The sequence below is a fragment of the Salmo trutta genome, chromosome 12, assembly GCF_901001165.1.
Source record: "Salmo trutta chromosome 12, fSalTru1.1, whole genome shotgun sequence".
NCBI classification, from domain to species: domain Eukaryota; kingdom Metazoa; phylum Chordata; class Actinopteri; order Salmoniformes; family Salmonidae; genus Salmo; species Salmo trutta.
Window position 1 is genome coordinate 24,025,267 of NC_042968.1, and position 15,192 is coordinate 24,040,458.

The 15,192-nt window shown below is 43.2% G+C and overlaps 1 protein-coding gene across 3 annotated transcripts in view; it reads right to left on the bottom strand.

The window, feature by feature from the left end:
* Nucleotides 1–5,732: 5,732 nt before the first annotated feature.
* Nucleotides 5,733–15,192, bottom strand: part of LOC115203217 (probable methyltransferase-like protein 15) — a 65,586-nt gene continuing 56,126 nt past the window's right edge. For all 3 annotated transcript variants that reach the window (XM_029767682.1, XM_029767681.1, XM_029767680.1), the window contains exons 5-6: nt 12,382–12,560; nt 5,733–7,712 (exon numbers count right to left, since the gene is read on the bottom strand). In XM_029767682.1, coding sequence (XP_029623542.1) covers nt 7,282–7,712; nt 12,382–12,560 — 610 coding nt within the window. In that variant the 3' untranslated portion in view covers nt 5,733–7,281. The remainder of the gene's footprint in view (nt 7,713–12,381; nt 12,561–15,192) is intronic.

Sequence of the window (15,192 nt, forward strand, 5' to 3'; positions counted from 1 at the left end):
CCTCCGCTGGATTCCATATTTGTGTTGTACATACTGTACTTAAAATGCAAAGACAGTAGCCCCTCAATGAACCATTATTATCCAAAGATATTGACAGAGCTGTGGTTCAACAAGGCCATTCAAAACTACAAAAATACTTTTTGATACTTGATCTGTTTGATACTATTCCACTCCAGCCAGTACCACAAGCTCATCCTCCCAATTAAGGTGCCTCCAACCTCATGTGATTTTGACCCATAGCAAACACATTTTTTTATTATCTTTGACACTTGATCATGCTGTTCCATAAATCATTTCATCTACACCATGCAGCACAGTGGAATAATATAGGACTGATCACAAGTGTTTCAATTCACCTGGGACCAGATTGATTCTGGTAACACTGTGGATCAAACAGACAAGGTGACAGTGTAACATGAGGGAGGAGTCATCATAAAGACATAAAAAGGTTTAACAGAGGAGTGGAGGAATCATAGGAACCTTCCCTCTCATCATCTAATTACATGCTCCATCACAGCTCACAAATCCAACACCAGGGATCATTAACAGTCTCTTTGGCCCTGATTAAAAAAGGAATCATCCTCCCCGCTAACTGCATTAGAGTTCACTAACGATGAGAGACAGATGCCGTGACCATTATAGACAGACCACAGGACCACATTGGTACACTGCTCCAGCAATCTGACACACCAACAGGGTAGCTGCTGATAAGCTGCCAGGAAAGACCAGGCTGAGGAGGACTCAATTTGGGCCGTACAGGAGGATGTGCTGCTTTGTGTGGAGTAAATGACACCTGCAACAAACCCTGCCATTACCTAAGGGTGATTGTTATGTCTGCAACCTCCAATTCACTGTCCTCTTAAAATGGTGCCGTGGTGAGAGCCCATGGACAGCCACTGGGAATATTACAGGTCGCAGTGCAAACATGATTTTCCCAGAGAAGGATAATGCAGCCAAAGTGGAGGGGCCGCTGGACTGAGTCAGGGCCCCCCACTGTGAGGAAGATGATTTTATTCTGCTGCCACTATCCAATACATTGCCTCATTGGTGTTGATTACTGATAGCTTCTGGTTTCTGGGCTTTGTCATTCCCCACTGTGCCAAAGAATCCTCCTATCAGTGTGATTTCCTTTATAGCACCTGACTATTTTGTTATTTTAACAAACGACCAATAAAAAGAGATTGGTAAAAAATAACCCATCTCAATTAATCTATTCCCATGTACGAAAATAAATTGCATTTTTCAAAACTCTAAATTCATAAATGGACTTTGGTGAAGCCTTAACCAACATACTTTTTCCAATAGCCATACTGTGCTTACAAGCTAGAGCACATCTAACCTCAGGTCTGGAGAATTTACTGATGAGGTAAAACTCCTGGCCCCAAATCCTATAGTAACGTCTGTGCCCTGTGTATATGATGTTACAGACTGAGCACAAGGTAATCCTCTAGCTCTGGGACTTCTCAGCCTGTCCAGTGTGTTGACATTACCATATGAGCAGAGTGATGTGGAATTCAGTCCATTCATACAGTCCACTGGGGAGTCTGTCTCCAGGGTATCTACTCCTGAGATGAGACCATACTACCTCAGGTTACTATGTCATCTGACAACGCAGAGGGGTGCATTCTGTTACAGGTGAGAATAAAATAGATTCTTTTGAGAACAGACTGAGTCAGAGTGGATATATTTATGGTTAGGTTCAAGGCATTAGCTATGCATTCTCAGGAGGGGGAGGACTTCATAAATACTATTTTAATTTAATATTTTATTTTCCATTTCTAAGTTTTAATTGAAAGTCAGCTAAATGCAGCAGATGCCCCCCTACAGTAGCTGTGCTCCCTGGCTCCGCTTCCATGTCTGTCTCCTCCCACAGTCCCTGCGTCATTCACAAAAATCATTCAAATGGCTTTGACCTCAAAGCCTTTTTCATTGAGAAATCTTTTTATAGCAGGAGCAGCAGAGACAAGCGGGGAGTGAGTGAGAGCAGGAGGGTGGGAGTTGTGGAGGGAGGGGGTTTGCAGACTGTGCTGTCCTTACCTGACTAACAATGTACTCTGAGCCTCTGCTTCTGCTCCTCTCCATCTCTCAGAGGGGGAGCCATTGGCTGGCATATGTGTCTGTTTCATCTCGTGTGACGAGCTATTGGCCAAGATACATATCTCTTCTGCTTCAGATAGTGAAAAATTGGCTGGAGCAGGCAACAGTCAGACCGTGCAACTATTGAACAGTAAACCCTTGGCTGGAATAGCCCTCTGGTTAGGGATTGGCTAGAGAAGGCTTTTGGCTCAAGCTACAGCAGTGCAGACAGGTTAAGTGAAACAGTGAGCTAGACTTGGAAACAGGCAAAAATACTTCAGCTCCTTTGTTCATCTCCCAGTTTAGCAAGAATGCACAGCACACACACAGCCTACACATGCATGTACTGCAGAGCTCCGATTCCATTAGTTGGGTCATGGGCATGTCTTCAATCATTGACGTTTTCCCAATTTCAAGAGGATGTCATTTTTTCAGCCATACTCATTGAATCTTAACATGATTCTGCCTGCTTTTTTCATTCAATGCATATTTCATATATTATCTTTCTTTTATTTTCTTCATTCTATACTCCCTTTTTCAAAGCTATGGATAGTGTTCCAAGACTTATTATAAATATAATTTCCCTTTTCCAAGGTGACTCGACAGCGGGGATCCAGCGTGCACGCCCAACCTCCACAAATAGCCTACCCCCCACCACCATACCATCTCCACTCAGCCCACTCAGGATTTCACATAATGGACAAAAGGTGTCTAATTATGGCTAATTAGAATGAATGCAAGCAGGTATCTCATTACTTGCCCAGATATTCTGTTGACTCACATTTTTAATTGGTACATTAAAAGAAACAGCATGCAAAGTCAGGGTGGAGTTAGGCGATGAATGTATTCGTTTTGGTCTAGAATGAGCAGCCCAAAGCTAATGCACAGAGCAGGTAACAGGAAGTGTTAAACATTCTTCATTGCCCCTCCCATTGTAAATATAGCCAAATTTGTGGAAACATCTGGAAAAGTGTCAAATCGTTGTTAATGTAGAAACAGATCCATTCATAGCCTTATCCTTTGTCTCCTGACAGACAGGCTTATTCCAATATGGTCAAGGCTGTCAAATCTATTCCTTTTTGAGACGTATAGCAAACAACCGAAGCATACACAGAGAAAAGGACTGGACTTCAATTTTTATTTGCATTCAGTTACAATTTTCCTCTGTAAATCCTTTCTCAGAAAACTGAGGTGAGTTAAGAAATCGGTTTTGTGAGTTTGTTCCTATGGCAACTGACCCAATACACACCTTTTGTTAGTACATGGGGACAGACGTGTGTAACTCTTGTCTGCACACTGAAAGACTTAGCCAGAAACGGGCTTCTGAGAACTGATTAACATCTTCCTGGTAGGTATTACTTGGTAGTAATTCAATCCATGGATTGATACATGGCTGTTAATAATAGAGCAAGTTATCCCAACGACTGTTTACTTAAGCCACTGTTTCCATGGTAATTGAGAACATACAAGCACAGGTCAGGTCTCATTTACAACCACTGACATATCTGCTTTATGCTCATCCTCCTCCACACAAGATTAACTCAATTGATGTTCACAATGTACAGTCGTGGCCAAATGTTTTGAGAATGACACAAATATTAATTTTCACAAAGTCTGCTGCCTCAGTTTGTATGATGGCAATTTGCATATACTCCGGAATGTTATGAAGAGTGATCAGATGAATTGCAATTAATTGAAAAGTCCCTCTTCGCCATGCAAATGAACTGAATCCCCCAAAAAACATTTCCACTGCATTTCATCCCTGCCACAAAAGGACCAGCTGACATGTCAGTGATTCTCTCGTTAACACAGGTGTGAGTGTTGACGAGGACAAGGCTGGAGATCACTCTGTCATGCTGATTGAGTTCGAATAACAGACTGCAAGCTTCAAAAGGAGGGTGGTGCTTGGAATCATTGTTCTTCCTCTGTCAACCATGGTTACCTGCAAGGAAACACGTAACGTCATCATTGCTTTGCACAAAAAGGGCTTCACAGGCAAGGATATTTCTGCCAGTAAGATTGCACCTAAATCAACCATTTATCGGATCATCAAGAACTTCAAGGAGAGCAGTTCAATTGTTGTGAAGAAGGCTTCAGGGCGCCCAAGAAAGTCCAGCAAGCACCAGGACCGTCTCCTAAAGTTGATTCAGCTGCGGGATCGGGGCACCACCAGTACAGAGCTTGCTCAGGAATGGCAGCAGGCAGGTGTGAGTGCATCTGCACGCACAGTGAGGCGAAGACTTTTGGAGGATGGCCTGGTGTCAAGAAGGGCAGCAAAGAAGCCACTTCTCTCCAGGAAAAACATCAAGGACAGACTGATATTCTGCAAAAGATACAGGGATTGGACTGCTGAGGACTGGGGTAAAGTCATTTTCTCTGATGAATCCCCTTTCCGATTGTTTGGGGCATCCGGAAAAAACCTTGTCCGGAGAAGACAAGGTGAGCGCTACCTTCAGTCCTGTGTCATGCCAACAGTAAAGCATCCTGAGACCATTCATGTGTGGGGTTGCTTCTCAGCCAAGGGAGTGGGCTCATTCACAATTTTGCCTAAGAACACAGCCATGAATAAAGAATGGTACCAACACATCCTCTGAGAGCAACTTCTCCCAACCATCCAGGAACAGTTTGGTGACGAACAATGCCTTTTCCAGCATGATGGAGCACCTTGCCGTAAGGCAAAAGTGATAACTATGTGGCTCGGGGAACAAAACATCGATATTTTGGGTCCATGGTCAGGAAACTCCCCAGAGCTTAATCCCATTGAGAACTTGTGGTCAATCATTTACATTTACATTTACGTCATTTAGCAGACGCTCTTATCCAGAGCGACTTACAAATTGGTGCATTCACCTTATGATATCCAGTGGAACAACCACTTTACAATAGTACATCTATATCTTTTTTGGGGGGGGAGGGTGGGGGGGTTAGAAGGATTACTTTATCCTATCCCAGGTATTCCTTAAAGAGGTGGGGTTTCAGGTGTCTATGGAAGGTGGTGATTGACTCCGCTGTCCTGGCGTCGTGAGGGAGCTTGTTCCACCATTGGGGTGCCAGTCCTCAAGAGGCGGGTGGACAAACAAAAACCCACAAATTCTGACAAACTCCAAGCATTGATTATGCAAGAATGGGCTGCCATCAGTCAGGATGTGGCCCAGAAGTTAATTGACAGCATGCCAGGGCGGATTGCAGAGGTCTTGAAAAAGAAGGGTCAACACTGCAAATATTGACTCTTTGCATCAACTTCATGTAATTGTCAATAAAAGCCTTTGACACTTAGGAAATGCTTGTAATTATACTTCAGTATTCCATAGTAACATCTGACAAAAATATCTAAAGACACTGAAGCAGCAAACTTTGTGAAAATATATATTTGTGTCATTCTCAAAATTTTGGGCAACAACTGTACGTTACAAGTCTTAATATTGCCAAATCAGGATCCATGAACAAGAGCATAAAACAGAGAAAACTGACAACAATTGTTGACAGCTTTAGTTAATACAAAAGACTTGTTGATGGAGTTGAATGTAAAGAAGAATGTGGAATTTGCTACGTGTTGAGGGGTCATTCCTTACTAGTAAAAGACAAAAAGTGACACAGGTTACGAGAAGTGAGGAGAAACAAAGCAAAGTTTGTTAAATTGGTGAAAGTTAGACAAATTTGGGAGAACTGAAGAAAGCTTTATTTTGGTCAGGTGGCAGAGAGGGTGTACAGGAAGGAAAAGGCAGATGATGTGTACAGGTGCTGGCGGATATCTATAGAAGAATTTATGGTTGGAATTGTCACCAGTTGCACGATTATGAGTCACAGTTATATTGTGGTCATCAAAAGGGGGAGAGTCACATTTTTAGTTTTGAATTCAGATTCCACACACCAGGTGTTCCACGTCTGAATCATTCCTGATTAGAGGGGAGGAATGGGGGTCTACAGACTAAGGGGCTTAGAACCCATGGACCATCCATTAAAGAACAGATCAAACAGGATTACCATTCTTATTTCAAATTGAATTCAAATAACCATGACGACTGTGTGACGTCGACTGACCTCAAAGGGAGGGGCGTAAATATTCTACATACGGCATCGTTTCGCAGAAGATTAAAACACAGTTTAATGTTACTTGTGCTGTTTAGTTTCCAAGGTAACAAGAAGTGTATATTTAGAGTGTACAGAACAAGGCAGAGGGGAAGAAAATTCTTGATCCTCTTGATGGAGCAATTACAAATAGACAAGGTCCAATAGTACAGATCAAAACACCTCATCTGTTAACAGTTGGAGAAGGCTCATGAACGAAACAGTCATCCGCTCATTCACCACCACTTGTGACACTTGAGTCACTTGGTATTTAAAGACATTACTGATTCATGCAGTGCAGTACACATTCGGCCAAAACTACCTAGGAAGTTGTCATCTCATTGCTGGAGTATACAGACATCAGTGAGGGAGGTTAGTGCCTATATCCGTTAATCTGGATACTCATCAGTCGGTTGGAGGCAACATTGTACTGATTAAATTATTTAGTCAAAAGAGCAAAGACATTATGGGTTCAGCCAACGGGGAGAACTGAGGAAACTCAGAATTCAAGACAGAACTTGTTACTGTATGCAACTGTGTCAGCTCAGCCATAAAGTAATGCAGTACAAATTGAGTGAGTGAGTGAGAGACTTTTTGTCTTCCGTATCTCTGGCTTCAGCCTAGGTTGAAGATACCCAGATTGGAATATTTCGTAAAATAAACAGATTCATGGGACCAACGCCGTTGCTAACTAGCATAGCTGGCCCCTTTGTTTTCTAATTCCTTCTCATTTATGCAAAGAGTTATGGGATATTAGAATCCTTGTCTTAACCTTTGTTATCTTCAACTTAGGCTTCAGCACAATTGTGTTTCCTATACTTCAAAAATTGTACACAAGTCACTTAAACTAAATTAAATAAATACTCAGTGCCAACACACAGTATACTACGAACTACGGAGTACATGCCTACATGGATTGTTGACTATTAGTGCACGGCAGTTAAATACCAGTCAGCCTCAGCGTTCCACCATTAACAAGGCACTTGTTCTGTATGTCACCCGACCGACACCAGTGAGACTGTGCCTGGATATGATCAGTATGGTCGTGTCTGACGAAGACCAGCCTGGTGGTTCTGTAGTCTAGTTAAAAAACAAGGAGGATTTAATTGGTGCAGGTTGAGGCCAAGTTCCAGAGGGTTATTGTTTGAATGCTGCCCTGAGTTTGGCTGAGCGTCCCCGTGGATTCTCCAGTACGTCTTCTGCCTGTGGCATCAGCACCCCTCTCTGCAGGTCAACCCAGTGACCACTGTCCTTTTCCCCATCCTTCTCTTCTTCCTCCTCTTCCTCCCATCGCTGGACTCTCTGACAGAGACTCCGACGGGGTGGGGCACCTACATCCTCTCCATGGAGAAAACGCTTTACCAAGCGGTCCTCTAGTGAATGGAAGGTCAGCACACAGAGGCGGCCGCCAGGTTTAAGCATTGTCTGAGCAGTGCAGAGTCCAGCATGCAGTTCATTCAGCTCATCATTGACAAACATACGCAGCGCCTGAAATGTCTTGGTGGCAACGTGTGAGGGCCGCTGAAGCCGATCTTTGCGGGCATAGAGAGCGCTGGTTGCAAAAGATCCTAGAGACAAAGAAATGTTTTTATTTTAAATAAATTAAACAAATGACATGAAGCATTTATATAGCGCAGAAAGCATGTTATTCATCTGGAGAGCAGCATACCTGAAATGTTTCACATTCTATCCAGGAGACACATGGTTCTCAGCAACAGACCAAAAGTCTCACAGCTCTCTAATGACTCTTAGTTTTTAACCTAACTCCCAGTTTGAATAAGCCCCGATCATAGCCACATTTCCCCATATCCTGTCCAGGCTGCAGCTTTAATATGTGATTGACAATGACAGTAAGTAAAACCTGTAAATAAACAGGTGCTTATGATAATATTGAAAATAAAGTTATGGTTCTCTTTCAGATTACTCTCTTTTCATCCCCCCATTTCTAGCAAATAGCCTATAATGGTTGCCTTTGCTTGTATGGTTTGATGACGCCATGTTCAGACAGACTGTGTTCAAGTAAGCTCAGATGGTCATGTTTGCATTTGGTACTGTTTGAAATGCCACAAAACAATCTGTGCTGGGTGAAGAGCACGACCACTTCTCCCTGGCACTGATTGACAGGGAAGGGGTCCAGACTGCAGTGCCTTCCTGGCTGCTGAAGCGCTGCTCTGTTTCCTATCTGGAGCTTTGGTGTCCCCTGTCCAGAGTAATGCCAGCATTGACGTAGGACCCAGCCCATGCATGTACGTGAGAGGAGAAGACAGGGGGAGAGAGAGAGAGTGAGAGTGAGAGTGAGAGTGAGAGTGAGAGAGAGAGAGAGAGAGAGAGAGAGAGAGAGAGAGAGAGAGAGAGAGAGAGAGAGAGAGAGAGAGAGAGAGAGAGAGAGAGAGAGAGAGAGAGAGAGAGAGAGAGAGAGAGAGAGAGAGAGAGAGAGAGAGAGAGAGAGAGAGAGAGAAGGGGAGGGAGAGAGCAGTGTGGCATTTCTCTCCTCCTGCGTTCAACAGCACTGACTGTGAGTCACCCAGCAATCAATAGAAAACCTGCGCTGCGGCCGTGGCCCAGACTCACCAAGTTGTGCTCTCTCTCTAATTTATCTTTCAAGGGTCTCACAGCTAGAGTGCATGAGAAAAAAATAAGCAAAGATGCCACAAAGCAGCAGACTGGGAAAGATAACACAAATCTAGCTACATCCAAACAATCTCATTGATCAACTGAACAGGCTGAACAAATAGCATTGCCAAACAGACACCAAATCCTCCAGACCTGTTGGAGGCAGCGGAGTACTGAAACCCCTCTGGGATGTAGTGGTTATTACCATTTTATGAGACCAATCACTTTGTCTTCATCGCTAATGGATAAATAATATTCTAAAAATACTTTTGTCTAATGGTATTTGCTACAACCCTGACATCAAATCTGGAAGATTGCCAAAAAAGCGTAATTATTAACGAAGAATTGAGTTTAAGAAACATAAGAATGCCCTTGTTTAAATAAATTTCTTCTCCAGGTGATGTTACCCCTGGTGATTGTCTGGTCCGAAGGCTGACGTGATGGACTCTGTCTTGTTATGAAATGAAAGGGTATCGCTGAGCTGTACATGTTCTTTTCCATCTCATTTGTTTCTATAAAGGGGGTCAGGGAAAGGCATTCACTTCACAATCATATTACAGCAATTGCATCTCAATAAGGACAGTACTGCACTGTGGAACAACACACCACTAAAGATAAGGGATCCAAATTACATGGCTTCATTTGGAGTCCTGTAAGAACCATTCCTAGGCAGCCATACGCTGCATGTTTATGCACAAGAGTATTTCAGAGTGATGCTTGATTATTAGTTCATAAATCCTGTGTTCTATAAAGCAGTGAGGCACTTGAGGATGTATTACATCATTAATATTGTCAGGGCTTGAGGCATGAGTGCAACGGACTGCTCGTGAACTCTCCATGGAGATTGGGCTTGTGCCGTGGTGATTATTCGCTTCTGTGAGCTGAAACCACCGCCTCATTCACGGTCTGTGGTTAGTGAAACACCACCGCCAAATGTCACCAAGTTGCAGACACCATGACGAGGATAGAAAACATTCTCTCAACTTGACTTAGAATTCACATTAGAATGTTATTCTTTTGAGGTTGTTTAACACTGGAAAGTGTGATCTAGAAATCAACACAGCGGTGCAATTCTAAGGGCTGTTCATTTGTAATTGAAGAAAACTAGGGTGTCCATTTAGCTGGGCAAACTTCACACTGACACAATGCATTTATTGCGAGGAAAACAGCCATTACTAACCACATCCGTCACGTGAGTGAATGTTGGGTTGAAAGGCCACACACTCCTACAACAGTCAATCATGTTATCCTCACTAGCTGTGTCCATCACCATATGAAGGATGTGCCTGTTCACTCTGCTGCGTTAACTCTCAACTCCTTGAGTCCATTTCAGATGCATTAGTGGTTGGATACACCACTTTGACCGACTGAATAACAGAGCCTATATGGCAGGAGTAGACAACTAGATTCATCCGCCGGCCTATTTTTGTCGGAGCGGACGGTCACTGCAACTTGACCACATCTTAGCCTAAAAAGAGATTGTATTTGAAAATACAATCATTTCATACATTGATTACATTGAGACATGACATATATATATATACACACATATAAAAAACGTTTTTTGGGGGGGAGAATTAATGTACTGGTGGTGGCCTCAGTCAGCCACAGCTGTGTGGGTTTACACAAAGGAAGGAAGAGAGAGACAAGGGGATGTATGGCGGGAGGGAGTGAGTGAGTGGGGGGAGTAAAAGGCTCTCAAGGCATCTGTCATTATGATGTCTCAACACCTTCAACAACCTAACCACCACTGCTTAATATGTAACAAAATAGATGCTGGGGTGCAAGCGAGAGGGGGTAGGGAGGACTCATTAGGCATTACTGTTGACTCTGGCAGGGAAGGGGGTGGGCGACAATCGGCTTAGAATTAATATATTGGAGCCATAACTGAAGCAAAACTGCATGATTGTGTTATGCAAATGTATGTAAGCTAAACACACAAAATTAATTCTAATAGTCTAATATTTGATATGTTAGTGAATTGTTGCTTTTGTTCATCACACCCCGAAATGTTTTAGTTGTATTCATATCAATTTATATAAACTATGGGTTGGTTGTCATATTTATTTGACTGGTTTGTCTATTTCTGTGGTGTTTTTCTCCTCATGAAATCAGATCCATGTCCTTTAGCTAGCTCTGCTAAAGAGGTTTATAAACAGATGAATCAAATTCAAATTTCAGAATTACGTTCAGTACAATTAACTCTGAATGGCTCTATTGAGGCAGGAACTATTTGATTTAGTACGTCACTACATTTTCATAATACAGGCAAATGGAAAGGAAATGAAGGAGGCAGGGCTACTACTCCTTATAGAAGAGCTGCAGGGCTACTACTCCTTATAGAAGAGCTGCAGGGCTACTACTCCTTATAGAAAAGCTGCAGGGCTACTACTCCTTATAGAAGAGCTGCAGGGCTACTACTCCTTATAGAAGCGCTGCAGGGCTACTACTCCTTATAGAAGAGCTGCAGGGCTACTACTCCTTATAGAAGCGCTGCAGGGCTACTACTCCTTATAGAAGCGCTGCAGGGCTACTACTCCTTATAGAAGCGCTGCAGGGCTACTACTCCTTATAGAAGCGCTGCAGGGCTACTACTCCTTATAGAAGCGCTGCAGGGCTACTACTCCTTATAGAAGAGCTGCAGGGCTATCGGTAGCAAACACAGTGTTGAGCCCTGGCTCAAAATAAGCTCTGCACCCCAACATGGCCAAACAGTCTGGAAGGCTTCCTGCCACTGTAGTCTATGGGGCTTAAGAGATCTGCCTCCTGATCTAAGTGTGCCTGCAAAAAGGTAGAGAGATGAAGAGAGAAAAAGAAAGACCCGTCCAATAAACCTATAGCACACTATCATTTCAGTCCTGAACACCCCCAACCATTGCGCTACAAAGTGTGCCCCCTTACACAAATACAACCTCCCCTCCGCCCACATGGCATTCTTCCCTAGGCAACGGTGTCACCAGCAGCCTAGCTGACCCCCTGGGACCTGCACGAGTCAGGACCTCTTGGATTGATTGGAATAAAGATTGCTGGTGACTCGCTCTGCTCTTCAAAAGAGATCAAACAACTGTCCTCCCTCACACCTGTTCTCCCTGTGTGACGCACGTAGCGCCTCGCTCCGTAACAGCCATTGAGAAGACCTCTCTTTCTAGCTCTCAGAGGGAGGCAAAAAAAACATTTACAAAAATGCATTAAAAAATGATGATCCATCCTCAATCTGTGCATGAGTGTGTGTGCATGTGTGTGAACGAGACGGGCTGCGGGGATGGACATAAAATAAGATAGGGTGGGGAAACGAAATCAAAAGCAACAAAGGGGAGGAGGAAGACGGGAGTGAGGGAAGGGAGAATGGGGGCTCGTGTGAAACAGAGAGGTAGTCACTCTCTCTTGTCAGAGCGGCAGACACACCCTACTCCAGACACATCTGTCTCCTCATTAATAGTAATCTCATCAGCAAAGGGGTGTGAAAGGCACCCAAAACCCAGACAGGAGAGGATGATGCTTGAGATTAGAGCCATCGTGATTGTTCCCCAGACAAATAGGTCCCACAGGGAGACAGGGGCTTAATATTTCCCTACCGTTTCTGCCCTGAGCCTCAAAGACAATGTAGGGAATTAATGAGGGTACCTGCCACCACGCTGGCCAGCTGCTGTGTCCGGGTGATGGGGTAGACACTGCGTGCCTCCACCATGGCCGAGGCTATTTTTCTGGCATGCTTCTCCTCCCCATAGGCAGTGAGGATGGACGCAAGAGCCTGTTGATCTAAGGCGTTCACAACGTCAGCGGCGCAGGGCATGTCGGGGTACCTACGCACAAAGAAGAGCCCAATTAGGCTGCTTGACGTCACGTCCTTGCTGACAGCGGCGAAGCCTGACATATCTCAGACACAGCTGAAAACCTCTGTGGCTAACAAGGGAGATGTAGCCAGTGGCAGAGCCATATGTCTATATTTGCCAGTTCATTTGTCTCCATTTACTCATCGACAGGTTCTCGGTACATCTCATTAGAGAAACATAATTCATGTGGATAAAAATACAACTACAACAAAGTGTTAGGAGGGAAAGACATTTAACGCTTTAGAAGAATAACGTGCCAATGATCATACATATCATGTGTCGTTTTAGTTGGTGCTGGAAAACAAATGCAAAAGGTTATGTCAGAGGAAAAATCCATGCTGACCTCTGCATATTAAAAATCCACATATGCCTCAACAGATTTGAATGCATAGAAAAGGAGCAGGCATACAAACATCACCTGTACAGTAGACCTTGAAATAGACAGTGTAGACTACTATCTACAGTTGAAGTTGGAAGTTTACATACACCTTAGCCAAATACTCTGTTTTTCACAATTCCTGACATTTAATCCTAGTAAAAATTCCCTGTCTTAGGTCAGTTAGGATCACCACTTTATTTTAAGAATGTGAAATGTCAGAGTAATAGTAGAGAGAATGATTTATTTCAGCTTTTATTTCTTTCATCACATTCCCAGTGGGTCAGAAGTTTACATGCACTCAATAGTATTTGGTAGCATTGCCTTAAAATTGTTTAACTTCGGTCAAACGTTTCAGGTAGCCTTCCACAAGCTTCCCACAATAAGTTGGGTGAATTTTGGCCCATTCCTTCTGACAAAGCTAGTGTACCTGAGTCAGGTTTGTAGGTCTCCTTGCTCGCACAAGCTTTTTCAGTTCTGCACACACATTTTCTATAGGATTGAAGTCAGGGCTTTGTGATGGCCATTCCAATACCTTGATTTTGTTGTCCTTCAGCCATTTTGCCACAACTTTGGAAGTATGCTTGGGGTCATTGTCCATTTGGAAGACCCATTTGCGACCAAGCTTTAACTTCCTGACTGATGTCTTGAGATGTTGCGTCAACATATCCACATAATTTTCCTACCTCATGATGCCATCTATTTTGTGAAGTGCACCAGTCCCTCCTGCAGCAAAGCACCCCCACAACATGATGCTGCCACCCCCGTGCTTCACGGTTGGAATGGTGTTCTTCGGCTTGCAAGCCTCCCCCTTTTTCCTCCAAACATAACGATGGTCATTATGGCCAAACGGTTCTATTTTGGTTTCATCAGACCAGAGGACATTTTCCCAAAAAGTACAATCTTTGTCTCCATGTGCAGTTGCAAACTGTAGTCTGGCTTTTTAATGGCGGTTTTGGAGCAGTGGCTTCTTCCTTGCTGAGCAGCCTTTCAGGTTATGTTGATATAGGACAAATTTTACTGTAGCTATAGATACTTTTGTACCTGTTTCCTCCAGCATCTTCACAAGGTCCTTCGCTGTTGTTCTGGGATTGATTTGCACTTTTCGCACCAAAGTACGTTCATCTCTAGGAGACAGAACGAGTCTCCTTCCTGAGAGGTATGACGGCCGCGTGGTCCCATGGTGTTTATACTTGCGTACTATTGTTTGTACAGATGAACGTGGTACCTTCAGGCATTTGGAAATTGCTCCCAAGGATGAACCAGACTTGTGGAGGTCTCCAAGTCTTGGCTGATTTCATTAAATCTTCCCATGATGTCAGGCAAAGAGGCACTGCGTTTGAAGGTAGGCCTTGAAATACATCCACAGGTACACCTCCAATTGACTCAAATGTTGTCAATTAGCCAATCAGAACCTTCTAAAGGCATAAAATCCTTTTCTGGAATTTTCCAAGCTGTTTAAAGGCACCGTCAACTGAGTTTATGTAAACTTCTGACCCACTGAAATTGTGATACAGTGAATTATAAGTGAAATAATCTGTCTGTAAACAATTGTTGGAAAAATGACTTGTGTCATGCACAAAGTAGATGTCCTAACCGACTTCCCAAAACTATAGTTTGTTAACAAGAAATGTGTGGAGTGGTTGAAAAACGAGTTTTAATGACTCCAACCTAAGTGTATGTAAACCTCCGACTTCAACTGTATAAACTTGAGATCTGCTATATGAACAATTATTGAAAGAGGTTCATTGGTCATTTCAACTAGGGTAACAGAACAAGGGTAATATAATAAATACTTTTTTTTTAAGGAATATGAATTACAATAAAATGCCTTAATGAGTTAAGTACAATTGTCACACCTTATCATAACCTAAAAACAAAGGATATTTTGCTCCATGTCTGTTTATGCTGTCATAAGAGACAAAAATAGGTAGCTTCAAATGGTGTTTAAAATACATTGCCTACGGGGTTCCTCAAATGGGGCAAAAATAAACCACATAATTGACCAAGATGGGTTTTTACAGTGTAAATGGGAGGTAAAGATAAAAAACAGATGCAAGCCCTAATATGTTGTTCATCTACCACAGCAAGAGTGACTCATTCCTTCATCGAACACTAACATGATATACTAGTTCATGAACCACTCTGCTTTGATATGGTGAGATGTATCGATCATTTTCATTTTGCTGCTGTAAGGGTTGGCTGATGCGGCAGAATCCTACTGAT